Below are 21,254 nucleotides of genomic sequence, written 5' to 3' on the forward strand. Positions count from 1 at the left end.
CATGACAAGATAAAAATTCCTGAGGCATTTAAGACCTCTTAGGAACGATAAGGCGAAAGCCTTTGGTGTTCCTTCCCTGTAATGTTTATTTGACAGAACCCTGCCGACCAGAGTGCCGGAAAGCGGCTTCTTCCGTGCCGGATTCGTGATGAATAGCTCCACTCGGTGGCAATGACGCGCGCTTGATGAGGCGCTTGGTCTTTATAGCTGGCGGCAGATGGCGTGCGCCATGTCCCTCCTGAAAAATCATCCTCCACCGGGAACCGAACTCTATACCCCTCCGATCGCCAGCCGACCGCATTAACCGACTAAGGCACGCCGAGCACGTGAGAAACATATCTCAGCTCTTGTCTAGCGTTCCTGCCGTCTTTATGGCAACGTAGGGACGTGTAGGCCACAGACGTACTGACGGAGGCGTATACCGGTTTGCCGGACCTCTCCTGCGCACGCGCATTGACAGGGTTGAGTGCAATCGCGGCTACTGAGCCTGCATGGGAGGGGTGCGGTAATCCGGTGTGCGTCTACGTCACGTCTCCTGCCACGGCCGGTCTCGAGGGAGAGCGCGCTTCTCTTCAAGAGTGCGCATTCTCCCTCGAGACCGGCTGTGCTCCGGCAAGCTAAATCTCTCTATTGTCGCACCCCTATGTTGCCATAGAGACGGCAGGAATGCTAGGCAAGAGCTAAGATATGTTTCTCACGTGGCCGTTGCGCCGTAGTCGGTCAACGCGGTCGGCTGGCGATCGGAGGGGTAGGAGTTCGGTTCCCGGTGGAGGATGATTTTTTTTCCCCAAAGGTTAGACAGAAGCCCGCCAATATCCTGCGGAATCTTGCGGACAGATATTGCCCACGCGTGGTTTTTGCCACGAGCCAATTAAAGCTTCACCTTAAAAATTGGGGAGGCACTTAAGCTCCACCTCATGCGTGTGACACGGCAGCGGCTTGTGGTCTTCTCAGTTACGCCCACTCATTAGCATAAAGTCGTAAGATACAACTTCACGTGAAAGACCACACGACACGCGTATCAAACCCTGCAATTGCTCCCAAGCTACACAAGCGAGTCTTATTTGGACTAGTCTCCAACGCTTTTAACTCGCAATGCATGACTTGCACGTGAGGTGACTTCCGCCTTCGCCCAACGCGAGCGGCCATGCTGGTGAGAACTGACCCACGATGATATCGTCAGCTATTTAGTTAATTCCTCCAGCTTTGTGACTTCGGAAGAAATTAAGGCATTCAAATCATTAGAGGCGCACAGCTATTGCACAAGCGGGAAGCCTGACTGCGATGCGTCTACGTGATGAAAAGTGCTTCTGCTCGGAAATTAAATTACACGAACTGGTTTATGTGAATGAATATCCACGACTTGAAGAAAAAAAATTCTCGCTGTGAAGGCAGCGCTTACCGTTACGAGAGAGTATCGGATGTCCGGGAACCGAAATTTGCGGAGCACGTCAAAAATACAGTTGGCAAAGATAAGCCCTGCATGTCCGCCTATATAGCCATTTCATTTTATTACTTTCAAGCCTGCTCAGGTGTCACACTGAGTGGGAGGAAAAAGTCAACAAAAAATAGATGTACTTACAGCACATGAAGACAAGCATCCTTGGATGTGTGAGGAGCCTCGATGGAGACGGCGAAGGCCGGGTTGTTCCAGTTCGGCGCAGTTTTAAGCATCAAAGAAAGAGGGATGATTTTGAAGAGAGGAAAAGGGGAAAAACAGGACTGATTGGGGTTACTCTTAAGAAAACATATTTTGTGAGAATATACAGAGGTAGTTAAAGGCAATGTTGAATGGAAAGTTCTGTAAGGTAGGTTTTATTGGAGAGTGGATACTTGCTTCATCCACGACCAGTTTATCTGCTGTGCATGTGTGTATTTCGCTCAAAACGAAAAGTGCTTCCTTGTGTAAGCCTAATAATTTTATTAGCAGGTCAACTGCCCCAAAGGCTCAGCGACAGCCCTGACGGCGTCCCTGTATAAAAAAATCCATCTGCGCAGTTAATCAAATGCGACAGTTGTTGAAGTAGGCGCGTTGAAATGAGATCAAATGTGAAGTAGGCACGCTAGCCTGCACGCGCTCGGTAATCACCGGAGGTCATCACCGAGGCATGACAAAAGGGGGGGGGGGGGGGGGTCGTTCGATGCCCGGCGTAGCCGGTAAGCAAACGTGGAGAATGCGACGAAGATGCGTTGACTTGAAACAACAATAAGAAGACGTTTATATGCTCAGAACGAGGAATACACAAAACATTTAGCGGGCAGCAATTAACATTCTAAAAGGCAACGACATGAGTGAAGAAACAATCTAATTAAATACTTCAAATTACGTGTACAAGGTCATTCATGCTTTTCCTGGATGGAAGTAAAAATTCAAGTAACAGTAAGGGAACGAAAGTTCAGAGCAGTTTCGAACATACAATTTACCAGGGAGCGCGGCGGCAGTCCATCACTGGGACGACGCAGACGGAAGGCACTCGAAGACGACGGTCCTTCCGGTGCAGCTTGCGGTCAGAGGATGCGGTGCCGGCGGGCGGCGCTCGGGTACCCCCCGGGTGTACGCGGCAGCTCGGGTTTCCTTCTTCGGGAGCGAACTGGACGGACTGACTTTGGGGCCTCGGCGGCTCCTTTTTAAACCCTTGTCGACGGTGCCTTGTGCGCAGGGTCGGGGTCCGAAACAAAACACACACATAGAGCGCGCAAAGTAGTTCACTCACAGAGGAAGGCGCCCGTAGACAAACCACACTTCTCCACTGCATGGCCGCCATCTTAGGTTTGAAAAACATAACGCACAACAAAAACAACAGTCACGTATGCCCCTAACTTCGGTTCTTCTGGGGGTCGCATTGCCAGGGAAAAAGGAATATACGGATATACAAAGGAAGCTCTATACTTTGGACGTAGTAGGGGTGACTCAGTGCAGAACGTACGACACAGGCCGCACGTACTCTTCTTCTCGAGCATGGAGAGAGTTGTAGCTAACACAGGGAAATCTATACTGTTCCGAGGCAACGTGCACGTATGCGTTCTTGCGCGCCCGACCGATGGTCACATATACATGTCCCGTGAACATATGGGGTTTACAGAACAACACTTCCGCCGGTGTATAAATGCAACATGGGCAAATTAATGGATGCCGCCTATTCTGTGACACGCCCCCCCCCCCCCCCCCCCCCCCTTTGTCATGTCTCGGTGATGACCTCTGGTGATTACCGAGCGCGTGACATAGCCTTGCTTCGCCTAAGGAAGCAACGAGGCATCAGACAGCGTTCAAACATAGCAAAATTTATGGGAGTCCTACTAGAGTAACATTTGAAACTTTTAAAGTATTAACTTCATTCAGCTTTCACTTTCCACTTCTTTGCAAAACAAGTTCACGAAATGCGCTCCGCACACTCGTAAATTCGGGTTGTTGGAGTCCAGATCAGCTTGATTATTGCAAGCCAGCCACAACGTGCGCCAATCTGTGCTCAGCCGGTCTTGTTGCGTTCGCAATGTCTGCGATGATTCTCGGCAGGCGAAAGAAGTGTGTGTTAGTCGCCTTCTTCCTTTGCCTCGAACTGTCGCTTCGGTTGTAGTAGAGCCAAAAAAGCGCAGGAAACAACGTCGTAGCTGCGGAAAGACGCAAACGAACACGAAGCAATCCGACCTACGCGATGCACAAGCGCTCGGTCTGGCAGTGGTTCGCCAGCATAGCTTAATAAAGAAAGAAAAAAAAGCCGCAAGTGCCGTCAGTGAAACCTATGTATTAAAGTCGTGCGTCCGAATCCTACCTAAACCACAAAATTAGACATTTTTCTTTCAGCAAAGGAAATGTCGTTATAAATTTAAATAATTTGAGAAAGCCAGTTACTTTTAATTCGCATTACATATCAAGATTTAATATCCATTCTTTTCCACGCTTGACGCCATGTTTTAAATGAGCGTGGCGGCGTGTTTGAAATTCCCGCGCGAGGTCATGAGACTGATATCATGATTCTAGCAACCAATCAGGATTTTCACGACACGATGCCAAACGCCTACGGGACAACGCTTAGTTTTCCGCTGAACTGGAGCCTTAAAGCTATCGCTTTAAAATTGAAGCACTCATAGTGACTACATAAATGACGTGGAGTGTATCCACTTGATACGGAGGCAGAAGGTGATCGTGGATTGCCTTCCGATATCTTGGTATTGCTGTCCGTGAGGACAATGGGAGTTGGATACGACGAAGTCGATAACAAAACCCCTTGCAGCACTGAGGCGGTTGCAAGTAGGCAAAAAGTGGTTACGCAAGATGATGTGTGCACCGGGATGAACATCTGAATTAAAGCATCGCGGGAACTTCTCCGAAATCTGACTCTCAGCCGCCTTGTGGGTCGCATATCATGTATTTGTATGCTCGCACAAACAGCGCCTGTAGCATTTACCGTTGTGTTGTGTGTCGTTATCTCTGGCCATATTTATAGCCTTGAAACAAGGACAGGTACGAAGCATATAACATATTATACGACGATTAATTCCCTCGAATGTGATCACCGCGCGCGACTCTATTTTCTGTACCTTTGCGATATGCCATTTCGTGATAAATATTTTTTCATGCATTTCTCTCATGCGGACAAGGTGAGATGCTTAATGGCGCTTTAAACGCTCGACAAAAAAAAATTATTACGTTATATCTTGCGCGCATGCCGCACACAGGAGGTGAGGCGCTGAGCCTTGTCCTTATCGCACCGTGGGTGGTACGTACTGCGCGCTATCGTCTCATCCTCCTCTTATCGTCCGGGGACGAAGAGGAGAGCGTCAGGGGCGCAAGCGGGCCTTCGGGTCGTGCTGTGGCAGCTCGCGCACTGGGTTGTGAGCCAGACCGACTTCGCCGTGGCCGCACAACGGCGGTGGACATGGAGTCGGCGCGGGTCAATTTTGTTCTCCTGTGTCTGGTGCTGGCCGCGCTGTTGTCCGGCACCGCGTGGGTCGTGCTGCGTCAGGACGCCGGGCAGCCGGTCCCGAGGCCGCACATTGTGTTCGTCCTGGCTGACGACCTGGTGAGCGACGGGCACTGCCGCTTGTCTTGAACGGCCGGTCCACCGCGGTGCACTGTGTGGCTGCGCTCATGTTCGCGAAGAAGCTATCGCACAGAAAAACAATAGAGAGTATTCCTGAATGCGGTCTCTGAACCATGCTAATTAAGAAATTTAGAAGCTCACTTCGTTAACCTTCAGCTTTTTTTTTTTTCGTCTCGCTGCTTTTGACATTTTATTGGAGCGCCGAAGAAACAAAAAAGGAGAATATCTGCGGAATCTCACATTGCCCCGATGAGACATAAAAAGCGAGTGAATTCATCGTGTGACGGCTGCTCGAACTAGAACGCTGATGAAAGGCTCTCGTAATTTTACGAAGAAACCCCGCGCGTCAGGAAAAGAAAACGAAGAGGGAAACTTTCATAAATAGTGTTCTTTTCTTTGCTGCTATTTTCTTGTAGCTCATTTTCGCGATTATTCTTTTTACATTAATAGTATGGGTGTTAGTGTGAAGGTTTTGTAAACGCGTTGAATAAGGCAGACGAGGCATGGTTGCGGTTTTCTGTAGTTTGTTTGTACAGTGAGATGTAATATTTAGGGAGAACCGCGAAGGGCATGCTTAGAACAACTCATTCAGAGCACTGTAGGCCCACGTAACTCAAAGACTGTCATAGGGAGAGGTTTTTACAACCGGAACATATGGAATGTGGCACGCTAGATAGCTCATGTCCCGCAGTAGTTATCAGTGCACCGTACCGAGCCGCCAGCGGTGACATAACGGAGAGCCTTGCTTCAGAGTGGTGCACTGCAAGTAAAACACCACTTCAAATATATTCTTGTGTCTTATTTTGTTCTGCGTTCAGGTTTGGTTTTATCGTAGATATTTTAAACCTTGTTTGCATCCCCATCACAGTCGACTTTGAGTGAGTGGAAAAACATTCCTTTTCACAAACCAGAGAATCCTGGGAAGCCCGTTTCTCATGCTATGGCCGTTTGCCAAAACAGATGTGGACATTGAGTGCGATTAGAGATGCGACGAAATTCATTGAAGATTATTGCTTAAAAGGTTGCCGCAAGACTGTTGTGTACTGACTACTGCGATTTTCTAAAGCGCAAGGAAATAACATTCCTTCCGAAGTAATTAAATTACTTTGTAAATCATTTTACAATAGAAGTTCTAAACGTCCCACAAATAATTACTTTGTAAAAATAGGAAACTATTCCGAGGCCACAAGTGTATACGTGTTCTGTTCGTGGTGTAAACATCGACGCGTCAATCACCTGAGAGAGACCGTAGTTTGAAGTTCAAGCATCCTCAGATTTGATTTTTACACAGGGTATTTCAAAATTCACATTTTTAGCAAAGTGAATATATCACGTTTATCGCAGTGTCGAGTCATGCTTGCGCTCTTGCTTCCTGCGCGCCTTATACGCAAGAGTTGGGCAGTGCCTGGAGGTTGAACGACATAGCTTGTTCCCTGGGGAAAACAAAGAAGCTTTGGTTCAGCGAAGTGACATTCGAATTTTTTAGTTTTACCTTCAGCCGCTATTTTCTTGGCCATTTTCGCACCTGAATTTATATTTTCCCACTTTTCTTGCAAGTTTGTATTGTGAATATAGCGTACGTAGTGCGTCCCTTTCTCTTTTAATGCACTGCGAGTTGGTAGCGCCGCACGAGTCTCCATGAATCCGCGTTGAGTATGCCGCATGCCAGTCGGAGTTATTCTCTTCTGTTTACCAGCTTCGCGCGCGCTGCAATGAGCGCCGTCAGTATCGCTGTTGTTTCGCGGTCGTATAACACTTACATCACGCTATACCCGAAATCACATTGGTAGCAGGGAAGTCATTCGCGATGGCCTCGTGGTGTAGGTGTGTCCTTCAGCAGTGACCTGCATAGCCAGGCTTGCTTTCAGCCTCCTATCTGAAACGGCATAAGAATAACTAGGTGAGACACAGTCGTTTCTAGTGGCTCGAAAACAGGAACCCGGGTTGTGTAGACGGCGGGATGATACTGGCGACGATTACGATGCGAGCGTAGTCCGGGCAATCTGTAAAAACGCTTCTAGTTTGCAAGACTGTTATCACGTGGCGCTGAACATTAAAATCACCGCGATAACTTCGAATGTTCGGTACATGTCATTTATTTTCTATAGCCATCGGACGCATTATTTGTGGGAGTGCAGGAAGCATTTATTGCACTTTGACGACAAGCTTGAGGAGGCGCCCCATTAGTGAGGACGTAGGGTTCCTCAATGCCTTCGCACCTTATGGGCTCTGGGAGCATTCGGAAAAGAGGAAAATACTCTCTAACCAGGTTCAATGTGCCGGCGCACTGTTGCCATTCCTGAGTGGGCTGTGCATTCGCACGCTTTATGCAATGCAGAGCGGCTTTGCTCCTGAGTATTTTGTCGTTTGAAAGACATAAATCCTTTCATTGGTGCCATTCTTTGGAGTAACGTCATAGGGACAGCAATGCGTGGCAGTGGACTGCACAAATAAAAAAATCTAAAGCTGGTTGCCGAGAGTGTATGCGGGAAGCATGCAACGACAGTTCGAGTATGGCTTGATATGTTTTTGCTCCGCCGATTTTTAGTAGATCCTGATTGAAGTCGTCTATTAATGTTTTGTGTAAACCAGAGACACTTCGTAACGACGTCGGACTCTGGAATATCATACCCATATTACTTCCTCCACACGCGTAAACACCGCACACCGCACCGGCCTTGTCTCCCCGAAACCCCGCGCTAACGATACGATATATATCCCTTGCGCCAGCGTCAGAAGGGCATGCTAAAATTTGTTATTTTCTTAAATAATAAGCCGACTGCCAAAAACAAATCTTCCTGAGGATCGTTGACCCTTATGGTATTGGTAGGAGTGATAGCTGCAATACCATGCAGAAGCATCTGCTCACAGCCAGCTGCAGCCCGTATGACGCTGCTGGTCGTATGCTTGCATGCTCGCCCGGCTAGACTGAGTGAGGTCCAGCGTGGATATATAATGAGCACCACTTATGGCCTCAACCCGTTCCTCAAGATTCTGAATCGGGTAGCTCTGATCACATGTGATCTCATTCAGACGGCGGTAGTCGATACATGGACGAGGGTCTTTACCTGGCGCCTCAACCAATATGATGGGGGACGTGTATTCACTCTCGGATGGTACAATCAGCCCCATGTCTAACATCCGCTGAATCTCAGTTGCCAATATTTCCTTCTGCCGGGGTGAAACCCGGTAAGGCCGGCACCGGATGGGTTTGTCGCAAATTAGCTCTATATCATGTTCGATCAAGTTAGTCCAGCCGGGCCGGTCAACGAAGCAATCTCTGAACTCTCGCAGAAGCGTTTCTAGCTCTTCTTTCTGCTTATCTTCCAGTTTGGCGTCGCATTCAATTTTCTGGCAAAGTTTTTCGAGTGCGGAATAAAGTTGTACTTCTGGGAAAAAAAATCATTTTCCATCTCTTCAGGAACATTTAGAGCGAACTGCACAACGGCTTCCCTCTGTCTGTACGGTTTCATTAAATTGGTGTGGTAGATCCCCACCTCTTTGCGTCTTCCCGGCATTCTAATAACATAGTGTCAGAAATCTGCTGTACAACCTCTGCGGGACCCTCCCATAAAACATCTAGTTTGTTCTTCCGCGACGCAGTCAGTAAGAGCACTTTGTCTCCAACAGCAAAAGTTCGTTTTCGGGCGTTCCGGTCGTAATATAGTTTCGCCTTGCCCTGAGCTGATTTCATGTTAGCCTCCACTAGCTCGCGACATGACTGAAGACGTTCTAGTAGCTGCAACACATACTCCACATACTCAACCACTGTGGGGTCCTCTCCGCGCCCTTCCCATGCCTCGCGGAGCATCTGAAGCGGGGACCTCATAGAACGGCCGTACACTGGTACTGCTGGGCTGAAGCCGGTGGCCTCATGTGGCACGGACCTCAACGCAAACATGTTAGCTGGCAAGGAAGCCTCCCAATCGGTTTTTTCATGGCACAAAGACCTTAGCACTCTTTTGAACACGGAGTGCCAGGCCTCTACACTGTTGCTCTGTGGGTGCCGCACGTAACTGTGTATAATGCGAATACCGCATCTCTCAAGGAAGGTAGTTGTCAGAGCGCTGGTAAAGACGCTGCCCTGATCACTCTGCACTTCGGCCGGAAACCCCACTCGAGAAAACACAGAAAGCAGCGCTTCGACCACCTCTACCGAGCTTACTTTCTTAAGTGGGACGGCTTCTGGGAATTTGGTGGCCGGACATATTATAGTCAAACTATATCTGTAACCTGACGTAGTTACAGGCAACGGTCCCACTACGTCTACAACAACACGCCGGAATGGCTCTGTGATTGTGGGCACTAATTTTTATAGGTGCCTTTCTGGTCTCGTGTGCTTTGCCAATTATCTGGCAAGTGTCGCATGTCTGAACAAATTTTTCGACGTCTTTAAAACATCCGGGCCAGTAGAATTCTCTCAGCAGCCTGTCTTTAGTTTTTTTTATACCCAAGTGACAGGCCCAACCTTTTCCATGCGACAGGGCGAGAACTTGAGCCCTATGCTTAGACGGGACAACAAGCTGGTCGTGTTCTACTCCTTTCCTGTCCTTATACTGGCGATACCATAGGCCAGACCGGCGCTGGAAAGCGATGTTTTTGCGTGACACACACGTTTCTCCTTGGTCGCACACGTTTTGCACAGACTGATCTCTCTCTTGCTCAGCGGCAAACATTTCTCGGTCCACACGAAGGAGCTCGAGAAAACTCTCTGAATGCGGCAGCACCAGATTCGTACTGACTTCCTCTCCTGGCTCAGATTGAGCAGTTGCACATAATTCGGGACAGTCAGTGCAGCCAGCACCGCTATCGGTGCTTTCTAGATCAGCGCTATTAGTGAGTAAATCCTGTTGCTGCTCGCCACCGTGATCCTGCACTTGGCTTACAGTTTCATGCTTACCCTTTTCCTCTAGCTTCGTCTGCGCTGCGATTTCTCGCGCCTTCGCACGTGTGAGAGCCTGGACAGCATGGTCTCCAAAACTCAGCCCCTTTTCCCTGAGCAGCATGTCCGAGCGATTGGAAAATATGTAGGGATACTGCTTGGGTAGGTTTTGAGAGACGGCTGCCTCAGTGTAAAGCACCCCGAACGGTCCCTCGATCTCGACACGGGCAATCGGCAGACATACGCTATTCTCCTCAACCACCTGCCGTATCCAGGCGCATTCACCCGTGAATTCTCCAGAACTAACGTATTCAGGGTGGATGACGTCCATGGTAGCAGCGGAGCCGCGGAGAACTTTGCATGGTTTGCCATTTACGGTCAGATCCCTAAGATAAGGCTGCAACAATCGCAAGTTGTCGTCCTCGTTATCCAGAAACGAAAACACCACTTTTGGATTACGGCAGCAGGCCGCTACATACCCAGGCTGCTGGCAGCGGAAGCAGACGACCGGCTTCTTAGATTTGAAAACCTTTTCTTTTCTCGCGTCTTCCTTCGAGCTGCTTACTCCACCTCTTTGTTGTACAACAGGGATATTAGACAACGCAATTCCCACTTTTCCCTGTGGGTGAGAGTGCGCCCGATTATCCCTACCGACTTTCAACTGGATCTGATGCGTGCTTTCTCCGATTCTCGACGGGTCGCGAACTCGTCAGCTAATTCTGCAGCGCGTTCCAAAGTCTTTTTGCAGGGCCTATCCTGCACCCATTGGCGCTTCTCCTCTCCCAGGCTACCATAAAACTGTTCAAGGCAGATTACCTGAATGACGCTATCGCGACTGTCATAAGCCTCTTCACCTTTCAGTCATTCGATCAGATCTGCTTTCAATTTGTACGAAAAGTCCTGAAACGTCTCGCCTTGCTTCCGTGCTGCCTCTCGAAAGTGGCGCCGGAATGCATCAGCTGATAGCCGGTACTTTTTAAGGAGAGCTGCCTTAACTTTATCGTACCTTTCGGCATCCTCTTTCGACAATCTGGCAATTGCTTCAGCCACTTCACAAGGAAGTACGTTTAATATTTTCTGGGGCCAGATGTCCCGCTTAATTCCCTCATTTTCACAGATCCTTTCAAAATTTACGAGGAACAGCCCAATGTCCTCGTTTGTCTTGTAGGGCTGCAGGAGATCTTTCATTTTTATTGTTGCACCCGTCGGAATAGCCTGATTGTTAGATTGTTTCCGGCGCGCGTTGCCTGAGCAATTTGAAAATCTAACTGCCTGAGTGCAATTTCCCTCTCCTCTGCAACTTTAGCCTCAAGTCTGATGGCCTCTTCTTTAGCCTCCCTGGACTTCTCCTGAATGAAATCCCAAGTCTCCGAAATTTCATTGCCATCCGCCCCACACTCCTGAATAGCCTCAATAAGCTGTGGCTTTCTATGGCTTTTCCCCACCTAAATACCAAGCTCTTCGCAAAACAAAATCAACTCCTGTTCCTTTAACTTGCTGATGTCCATGGCCACTTTGGAACAATGACTTTCGTAAAACACTGCTGCTTCAAAAGCACAAAATGAAATCTACTAGTTTTGATAAAGTCCCTGAGTTATCAAACCTGGCAAATTCTCACAGAAAGTCAAGCGCTCACCATTTCCGATGCCAGGACCAAGCGTGGACGATTCCACTGCAGCCAACCAGTTGATGTGTGTCGGGTTCAGGGGGCGAGCTTCGCCGCAGCGGCCTCAGGAAGCGACGATGCATCGAGGCGGAAGACAGCCTGGGAGGAGAGGCAAAAGTAAAGTTATACACTTTCTACATACTGAAGAGGGTACAATTCATGATAGGAAAACGGAGCTATCTGTCCAAACAAAATCCGTCAGTTAAATATGGTTTGGTATCCCCAGTTCCCTAGCTGGGGAAACAAAGTTCATCGATGCTATCCAATCAGTGGGGGCAAGGGATCACTCGTGGTGCCGCCCACTGCCAAGGGTGAACCTCCTTGCACATCTTCCGGTGACGAGGGCAAATCTTCTGATGTCGATGACGATTTTGTGCGGGCGATGGTGTTTCGGTACCAGGGCAAAATGGTGCGAGAAGTCGCCTATTGACGGTGGTCATTCACCCCGCGAAATTCCAAGGGGGCCACCTGCTTGCCTCGAGAATTCGGCGAGCGGGGTCAATGCTGCTCGGCGACGGGTCTCGTGCCCATTAAGCACAAGAATAGGTGCTCTGTTGTCGCCGTCGCTTCGCTACTTTTGTTCGCGGTCGCTCGCCGGCGTCCGCTAAGTACGCCTCCACTGTGAGCTGCTGAAGCCTAGCCGGAACTCCGGTTAAAACAGCCTCCATTGTCAGCTACTGAAGTCTGGCCGGAACTCCGGTCACAACAGGGCGCCCTCTGCTACCTCAGACCAGTCGCCCAAGCTTCTGTGTCGATACAGGGACCCTATCGTGTGCTTCAACAAGCTTGCCCGGATAATTACCATATCGAGCCCCTCCCGCCTTTAATAGATCACCGCAGCCGAGGAAGTGAAATGATCCATATTGACCCTGCCATCGTGGCTTCTGATGTCTCGATCTCTCTATCTCAATAGAAAAGAACTGCATCCGTTCATCTCATTAAAGCATAACAACATGGAAATCGATAGAAATTCTCCCCTGTGTAAGCAGTTTATCAATTGTGATGGCTTGCCGCCTCTACCATTTCCGGTGTCAGATAGCACCCGCAGGTGCCCGATATTGCTCCTGAGCAACATCACTGTTTGAACTTCAGAAGACTATGGATCTTTTTCGCAATATTGCTGCACACGAATGCTTCCCGTCTACTAATTAAAAAGTACCACATAGTGTTGCGTTCTTAAATAGCTTCTATATATGGTGTCGTGACGCTGGGACTAAGTCGACCCGGCCTTCACTTGGTAGCGTGCCGAGACTCCGGGTTGATTAAGGATTGAATCTTCGAAGTTGGTAAAATATATACAAGCAGGTTTAATGGCACTTTGAGAAAACGTATTTACATGAAAAAAGGGTATATTAACAAAATGGCAAGCGTAAAGAGTTCATAGCGAGAAGCGTCTGGATGAGCCGTTTACCCAGGGCTCAGAGCGTCATTTCGTGCTCTGCAATGTCCTTAAAACCCCCTATGTCCAGCCCCTCTCTGAAGATGCTGACCAACCAGTTCCAGGGCACGCCCCTCAGATATCGGCATCCAATCGAGCCCATCACTGCACTGATGGTCTGATGCACTGACTGGTCCAGTATTGTTTCGTCGGGCGTGGTCACTTGTTGGCGGGTAGAGCTTGGGAACGGCAAGGAGGTACATTTCTATTCTTCAGCAAAGATCCGATATGCAGGTTCCGGCAAGTGGATTTCCTTCTCAGAAACCCAAGTGCACGTGCGCGCCACATACTGCTCCCAGCATTGTCCCTTTCCGACAATTGCAAATCTTTTCTGCATTCCCGGGAAATCCTCTAATGGCCGTAATCACCTTGCTCCTTTCTTGTCCTGTACATCAGCGGACGTGTCACTCTGTCGCCTCCTTTGGACAATAGACATTCCTCACTTGACAATAGCGCTTCTCGACGGGAAGGGTGAACAATTGAACAAAAGCACATCCGGCTATTTCTCACAGGGCGACGTTTCTTTGTATTTTTCTTGACGTTCCCTTGACAAGGCCAATTTGGCATTTGCAGGGTCTCAACAAAGCAAAACAGGCTCACACAAAAGGATTCACGGAAACAGGCTCACTTAGCGCCCTTGCAACAACAGCACATATCCACAGCACATATCCATGCCCACAGGCGAACAATTGAGCGCGCAAGTGCGGACCATGTACGGTCATAACAGCCTCCTCCCCCGCCAGAAGAGTCACGGAGGGCAGCAGTCGCAGCTGCTGCATAAAGAGACGACTTAATGGCCTGCACATGAACGCTTGCAGCTCGCTGTTGCTTGTCGCGTTGTCTTGATTGTCGTAGGCCAAATTGCTTGAGCTGTCTGAAACTCAACCACATGTCTAAGCAAGCACTCGGCTTCTGTCTAAAGAGACCAGGTGAGCAGAAAACTGCCATCGTTGTCCGAGAAAAGCCCACACTCAAGACGTTCAGGACCCAGTATGCCTAGAAAACCAAACGTGCTGCTTTACATAGTCACACATGTACAAGCGCACGAAAAAAAAAAGAACCTGAGTATCAATTTGGATACATGGTGAGGAACACCTCGGATCGCTTAGAAACAGCGGCTAAGCGCGTCCGCATTCCCATTTAACTTCCCCTTTTTGTATGTTATTTCAAAATTGTACTGCTGTAAAATCAAGCTCCACCTCAGAAGGCGACTGTTATTCGATGTCGCAGTTTGCAGCCAAGCCAGGGGACAATGGTCCGTCTCTACGGTGAATTTGGCCCCTCCAAGATAGCACTGCAATTTTTAAATGGCCCATACAATGCAAGCGCACTCTTTCTCTGACGCGCAATAAGCCCTCTCTCTAGAACTCAGTTTTCTGCTCAGGTAGAGCACGGGGTGCTCATTACCGTCGTCATCTCTCTGGCAGAGAACAGCACCTAGCCCTCGATCACTTGCATCACACTGGACCGTGAATTCTCGGTCATAGTCGGGAGCTCGCAATACCGGACGGCTAATCAGCACAGCCTTCAGGTTTACGAAGGAGGTTTCCTTTTGTTCGTCCCAGACTACATTTGTCGGTTCTGTCCTGCGGAGAGCGTCGGTCAGGGGGCTAGCTAAAGATGAATAGTTAGGGATGTAGTGATTGTAGTATCCCGTCAGCCCCAAGAATGCCCGAATTTCCGTCTTCGTGCTCGGCCGTGGGTAGTCTGCTACCTCAGAAATCTTAATCTCGCTGGGTTTCCTGAAACCTTGACCTAGATTGTGACCCAAATGTACTCCACGGTCGCCCTTGCCAGGCAGGTATCCCATTCGCGCTTGTTTTCTTAGCACAGTCCCCTCAGGACGCGTTTGAGAACAGAATGCCATCTTTCTACGCTGTTGCTCTGCGGATGGTGGATCGAGCTATGCACTACCTTAATGCCGCATCGCTCGAGAAATGAGGTGGTGAGGACACTTGTGAAAACGCTACCCTGATCACTTCGGACCTCGGAAGGGAATCCAACTCGCGCAAACCCTGACAGCAGCGAATCCACTACACTCTCGGACGTCACCTCGCGCAGCGGAATAGCTTCTGGAAACTTTGTGGCTGGGCATAACATAGTGAGGATATAACGGTACCCTGACTCTGTCACAGGAAGTGGCCCAACTACATCTATTACTAACCGGTGAAACGGCTCGGTAATGATTGGTACTAACATCATCGGAGCTTTCCACTTATATTGCGCCTTTCCAACTCGCTGGCACGTGTCGCATGACCGTACAAAATTTTCCGTGTCCTTAAAACATCCAGGCCAATAGTATTCTTGCAACAGCCTCTGCTTTGTTTTCCTTATTCAAAGGTGACATGACCACGAGCTGCCATGGGAAGTCGCAGTAAGTCTTCGCGGTACTTTTGGGGAACGACTAATTGGTCCCGCTCAACTCCGCGCTTATCCTTGAATAGGCGATACAGCACTCACTTTCTCATCTCGAAAGAAATATTCCTTGCTGTCTTAGTGGCGCTCCCTTATCTCCTGTATCTTGGGATCATTGGCTTTCTCCATAGCTAAGTCGTCTCGGGTTCCACTTAAAAGTCTCGTGAGATTATTAGACACTGGCGGCAAGAGGTTACTCTCAAGAACGTCCTCATTCCGCGTCTCATCAAGCTCACTTTCAATTTGACTTATCTGAGATGCCTCGCTCTCAAAGTTTTCTGAACCGCTATCTTCCGCATCGACCACTGTTTTAACTGCCGTTTCCTCTGCTGTGGATTTTTCTGGAATGAGCAGTGTAGCTAGTTCTCGCGCCTTTGAACGTGTTAAGGCTTGCACAACTCTGTCTCCGAAAAGGATGCCCCTCTTTCGCAGTAGCATGTCCGATTTGTTGGAAAACAAATACGGATAGCACTTAGGAAGCTTTCCTGAAACGGCAGCCTCGGTTGTTAACTCGCCGAAAGGGCCCTCGATGACCACGTTCGCGACTGGCAAGCACACACTCTGTTCCTCCACTACCTGGCGGATCCATGCACACTGTCCTGTATAGTCGGAAGGCGACACATACGCCGGATGGACAACATCCATCGTTGCGGCCGAATCGCGCAGTACCTTGCAAGGCTTCCCGTTGACTACTAGGTCAGGCAGGTAGGGTTTCAAAAGCTGCATATTTTCATCGCAGTCACTGACATACGAGAAAGCAATCTTTTCTTTCCGGCAGTTGACGGCAATGTGACCCTGCTCATACACCTAAAGCATGTGAGCGGCTTCCTAGCATCAAGCTTATTCTTTGTGTTGTGCGCGTTGGTCACTTCCCCACTTTTTTCACTGCCGTCCTTTCTAGGGAGTTTGCCTGAAGAAACCTTCCTTTCTTCGTTTCCAACTCTAGCAAAGTGCCTTTCCTGACTGTTATTCACACTCAACTTGGGATTCCAGGGCCTATCCACTGCTGGGTTGCTGAATTGTCGGCGCGAAGCATACTCCTCAATGAGTTCGGCAGCTTCAGTTGCCGACTTAATGTCGCCTCGGTCCTGTAACCAATTTCTTTCTTTTTCTGGAAGGCAGTTACAAAACTGCTCCAATAGAATTCGCTCGACTACAGCATCCCTATCACTGTAGGAATCTGTGCTCTTTAGCCACTCGCCAAAATTGACTCTTAAATTGTACAGGAATTCAGGGTAACTTTCGTCCTTGGACTTAGTAGCGTTCCGAAAACGTTGTCTGAACGCCTCGGCGCTAAGCATATACTTTCTCAGAAGGCAAGCTTTGACCTTCTCGTAGTTGTCCGCGTCCTCCTTGCTTAGCCGCGCGACAACCTCCGCTGCCTCGCAGGGCAGAACCGTCAATAATCTCTGAGACCAAGTGTCTCGCTGGAAGGACAGTTTTTCGCAGGTTCGCTCAAAGTTAGCCAGATACAGACCGATATCCCCTGATATCACATATGGCTGCATGTACTTTGACATCTTGAAATCTGCCTCCTTGTTGAGAAGAGGTACCGCTAGCTGGGGACAATTGTCCGACCTCTTGCTCAACTCTACTTCTAATTTCCGGAGCTCAGTTTCTTGCTCCAGCCTTTTTGCTTCTCTCTCAATTTCACGCTCTCGCCTCTTTTCCTCTATTTCCCGCTCTTTCTTTTTTTGTCCGATGAGGTTCCATGCTTCACTGAGCTCCTCATCATCGGTTCCCAAATCAGTGATTGCCTTTAAAATCAAGGGTTTTCGTGCCAAACCACTTGTATCAATTCCCAATTCCTCACACAGTAGCAACAGTTCCGGTTTCTGCAGCTTTTGTAGGTCCATGATCGCTCCGAGTGTCGGCTACTTCCAAAACAACTGTGCAAACTACCAAATCTAAAGGCGTTTCAACACTCTTTACCAGTTCTAAAATCTAACCCTGTTCTAGAACCTGGTCCACATCAGAAGAAAAGCCAAGCACTCACCCACACATGCGATCGATGTTCCGAGCTGCTTTCTTGTAGGCCGATTGTTCCTCCTGCTTGTTGCTTGAGATGCCACCTCCGATCACAAGATGTTGTGGCTTGTAGCTTCTGATGCCACCTCCGATCACCAGATGTTGTGGCTTGTAGATTCTGATCCACCTCCAATCACCAGATGTTGTGGCTTGTAGATTCAGATCCCAACGCTGGTCACCAGTTGTCGTGACGCTGGGACTAAGTCAACCCGGCCTTCACTTGGTAGCGTGCCGAGACTCCGGGTTGATTAAGGATTGAATCTTCGAAGTTGGTAAAATATATATAAGCAGGTTTAATGGCACTTTGAGAAAACGTATTTACATGAAAAAAGGGTATATTAACAAAATGGCAAGCGTAGAGTTCATAGCGAGAAGCGTCTGGATGAGCCGTTTACCCAGGGCTCAGAGCGTCATTTCGTGCTCTGCAATGTCCTTAAAACCCCCTATGTCCAGCCCCTCTCTGAAGATGCTGACCAACCAGTTCCAGGGCACGCCCCTCAGATATCGGCATCCAATCGAACACATCACTGCACTGATGGTCTGATGCACTGACTGGTCCGGCATTGTTTCGTTGGGCGTGGTCACTTGTTGGCGGGTAGAGCTTGGGAACGGCGAGGAGGTACATTTCTATCCTTCAGCAAAGATCCGATATGCTGGTTCCGGCAAGTGGATTTCCTTCTCAGAAACCCAAGTGCACGTGCGCGCCACATACTGCTCCCAGCATTGTCCCTTTCCGACAATTGCAAATCTTTCCTGCATTCCCGGGAAATCCTCTAATGGCCGTAATCACCTTGCTCCTTTCTTGTCCTGTACGTCAGCGGACGTGTCACTCTGACGCCTCCTTTGGACAATAGACATTCCTCACTTGAAAATAGCGCTTCTCGACGGGAAGGGTGAACAATTTGAACAAAAGCACATCCGGCTATTTCTCACAGGGCGACGTTTCTTTGTATTTTTCTTGACGTTCCCTTGACAGGGCCAATTTGGCATTTGCAGGGTCTCAACAAAGCAAAACAGGCTCACACAAAAGGATTCATGGAAACAGGCTCACTTAGCGCCCTTGCAACAACAGCACATATCCATGCCCACAGGCGAACAATAGAGTGCGCATGTGCGGACCATGCACGGTCATAACAATGGGCAGGGGACAAAATAATCATCTCACCTTGTGGAGCGGTGTGCACGTGGCCCCGAGGATCCCGAAATGTGGGCTACTTCTGAGCAAGGATGGATTAGTGATGCAATATAGATTTGATTGCATAGGTAGAGGCTTCTTCACAGTTACACCAGATGGCACTGCCGGATCGAAAGCGCGCAATGGGCCGAAGAAAAAGAAATTTTTTTTCAGTTGTTGCTCCAGAGGAACACTGGGCATGAAAGGACGGCGTCTTTTTACAGGGAAGGTGGGGTATTGTAAGAGAGATACTTGACCTGATGAACAAGCAGCAAGAGGAGTAAAACGAACTTAAAAAAAGGGAATTGCGCTAAAAAAAAGACACGGACGAGAAGAGGACATGGACGGGCGCCCGTCCATGTCCTCTTCTCGTCCGTGTCTTTTTTAGCGCAATTCCCTTTTTTTAAGTATGTGTGACCGACCAGCCCAACAACGTGCTCTCTTAGAGTAAAACGGAGACGTCGCCGAAGACGACGAAGTTGTGAAGACGACAAAGCGAACGAAGCTCGCTGGCCTTCGTAGCTGCAACTAGTGTTTAACAAAGCTGCGGACCCCTTAACGAGAAAACGTGGGAGGATTAGCGAAGATAGCATGAAAAAACAGCTCTTCTTGAAAATTAACAATGTTTAATTGTGTATCACGCAGTCCGCAGTTTCTCTGTCATCTCTGTACACTTGTGTTATATGAATAAACTGCTCGAAGAAAAGTAACGCAAAAGTAATCGATTACTTTTCTGCAATTGTTCAGTTACTTTTGTAGGGCTGTAATTGACGCCTGTAATAGATTACATTTCGAGTGGAGTAATTGTAATCGAAATCGGTTACTTATTTTCTGTAACGTGTACAGGTCTGGGGCATGTGGAGCACCTCAATAGAGGTTAACTACAGCACGAGCTGATTGCTGGCACTATGCGACCTTTATTTATATCCAGTCCCGCGTAACGTGATTAAGGAGGTTACCATGAAAATCAAAAAAGACGCTCGGACCTTTTACCTTCCTGCAGAGTAAGCAATTAAGTGACGGCGATGAACTTGCAGCCTCTTCCCCTACTCTGAAACAATCCACATGGGCACCACTTTCGTTTGGCTCTAAGATGACCAAGGTTGCTTTCTATAGTACAGCTCTATCCAAGCTCCCTTTTCACCGGAGCAGTTAAGGAGCCTTGTGCAGTATACATCTCTCCGAATAGATAAGCTTTCAGGTACAAATTAAAATTTGTGGGTAACTGCAAAGTAAACAACTAGGTCAGAGCGACGTAACCAACACTTTTTTGCAACCTTTGGCTCGTGCTTTAATTGGGACAGTGTCAGAGGTCTCAACACGCACTTACGGCAGCGCTCGATCGCAGGGCTGGAACGACGTGAGCTACCACGGTTGCCCGCAGATCCGCACGCCGAACATCGACGCCCTAGCTTGGAACGGGATCCGGCTGCGCCGCTACTACGCGCAGCCGCTTTGCACGCCGTCAAGGGCTGCTCTGCTGAGTGGCCGCTACCCGCTTAACCTTGGTAAGTCAGCACTGCACAAATAGAAATGCAAGCGCCGAGATGCTCTAAGAGCAACAGACGCGCGACAAACTACCACCAAGTCGTGGTCGACGGGCTGTCGATTTTGGCCAGCGCCTTGATTCCAGTTCGACAGCGGCGCCGACCCACCATATCACCGTACTCGTGGTGACGGCGTCATGGGATGGGCAAATATTGTCGGGCCCCAGAGAAACTGCCTGGTCATATCAAAGCCACAGAGGCATCATGCCTGTCCAAAAGTTTATTGCGATAGTATTAGAGTCCACATGAGCAAAAACCTGGCGGTGTCATGATCCGGAGTGCCCGAGTTCCAACCGTATACCGCGGCGCCGGTGTACGTCAAAGATTCCCAGATGTCGAAATTATTCCGGACTCCTCCCCCAGCGGCACCTCTTTCTTTCTCTCTCTTCTTTCGATCCCACCCTTTTTCTTCCCTTACAGCGCGGGTCAGGTGTCCACGGAGATGTGCGACAGATACTGCGCCTTTCCATTTTCTATAAACCAATTTACATTTCACACAAGTTGACAGCCGCAATGGTCACGTGACATAGAGGAGAGCGGTGGCGGTAGGTTAGATTCACTGCCTGCGGTAAGGATAAAAACTTTAAAGCCAATTAAAATATTCAGAGACGATCAGTGGTATTCATGTGGCATATACACGAGAGCGTTACTTTTCCACAGGGTGCTACATGAGTATGTTATCGTCTACGCAAAAAATCCCAGAGGCACTAATGCTTGTTTGTGAATGATGTATTGTTCGATGAAGATTTGCTTTTAGGTGACCTATAGACCCTATTCACTATCAGGTTTAGAAGGCGGTAGTTGTGGCAACCCTGTATTGTGGAGGCGCCATAACGTTGGGTGGTTCGAAACTAAAAGCACGCAAAAATGTTTCCGAAGCATTTCGGCGCCGGTCTAGCGGCGTCCTCCCTGCTGCGCGCCGTTCATTCGTCGGACACTTGAGACGCCGTTTGGAACACCGTCCAACCGAAGCTCGGATTTCACCGATGCCGTGTCACGATTCGCCGTAGGCCTTCTCTCTCTTTTTCTTTCCCCCTTTCCTATGTTGCGTTGTGCGTGCCA

At 48.9% G+C, this 21,254-nt stretch overlaps 1 protein-coding gene across 1 annotated transcript in view; it reads left to right on the forward strand.

The window, feature by feature from the left end:
• The first annotated feature begins 4,798 nt into the window (after positions 1 to 4,798).
• Positions 4,799 to 21,254, forward strand: part of LOC146202957 (arylsulfatase B-like) — a 53,226-nt gene continuing 36,770 nt past the window's right edge. Inside the window, exons 1-2 of the mRNA XM_084585225.1 lie at positions 4,799 to 5,021; positions 19,994 to 20,153. Of these exons, the coding sequence (XP_084441351.1) occupies positions 4,878 to 5,021; positions 19,994 to 20,153 (304 nt within the window). The 5' untranslated portion in view covers positions 4,799 to 4,877. The remainder of the gene's footprint in view (positions 5,022 to 19,993; positions 20,154 to 21,254) is intronic.

Source organism: Amblyomma maculatum, chromosome 1, assembly GCF_055883805.1.
Source record: "Amblyomma maculatum isolate TAMU_Amacu chromosome 1, ASM5588380v1, whole genome shotgun sequence".
Taxonomy (NCBI): Eukaryota; Metazoa; Arthropoda; class Arachnida; order Ixodida; family Ixodidae; genus Amblyomma; species Amblyomma maculatum.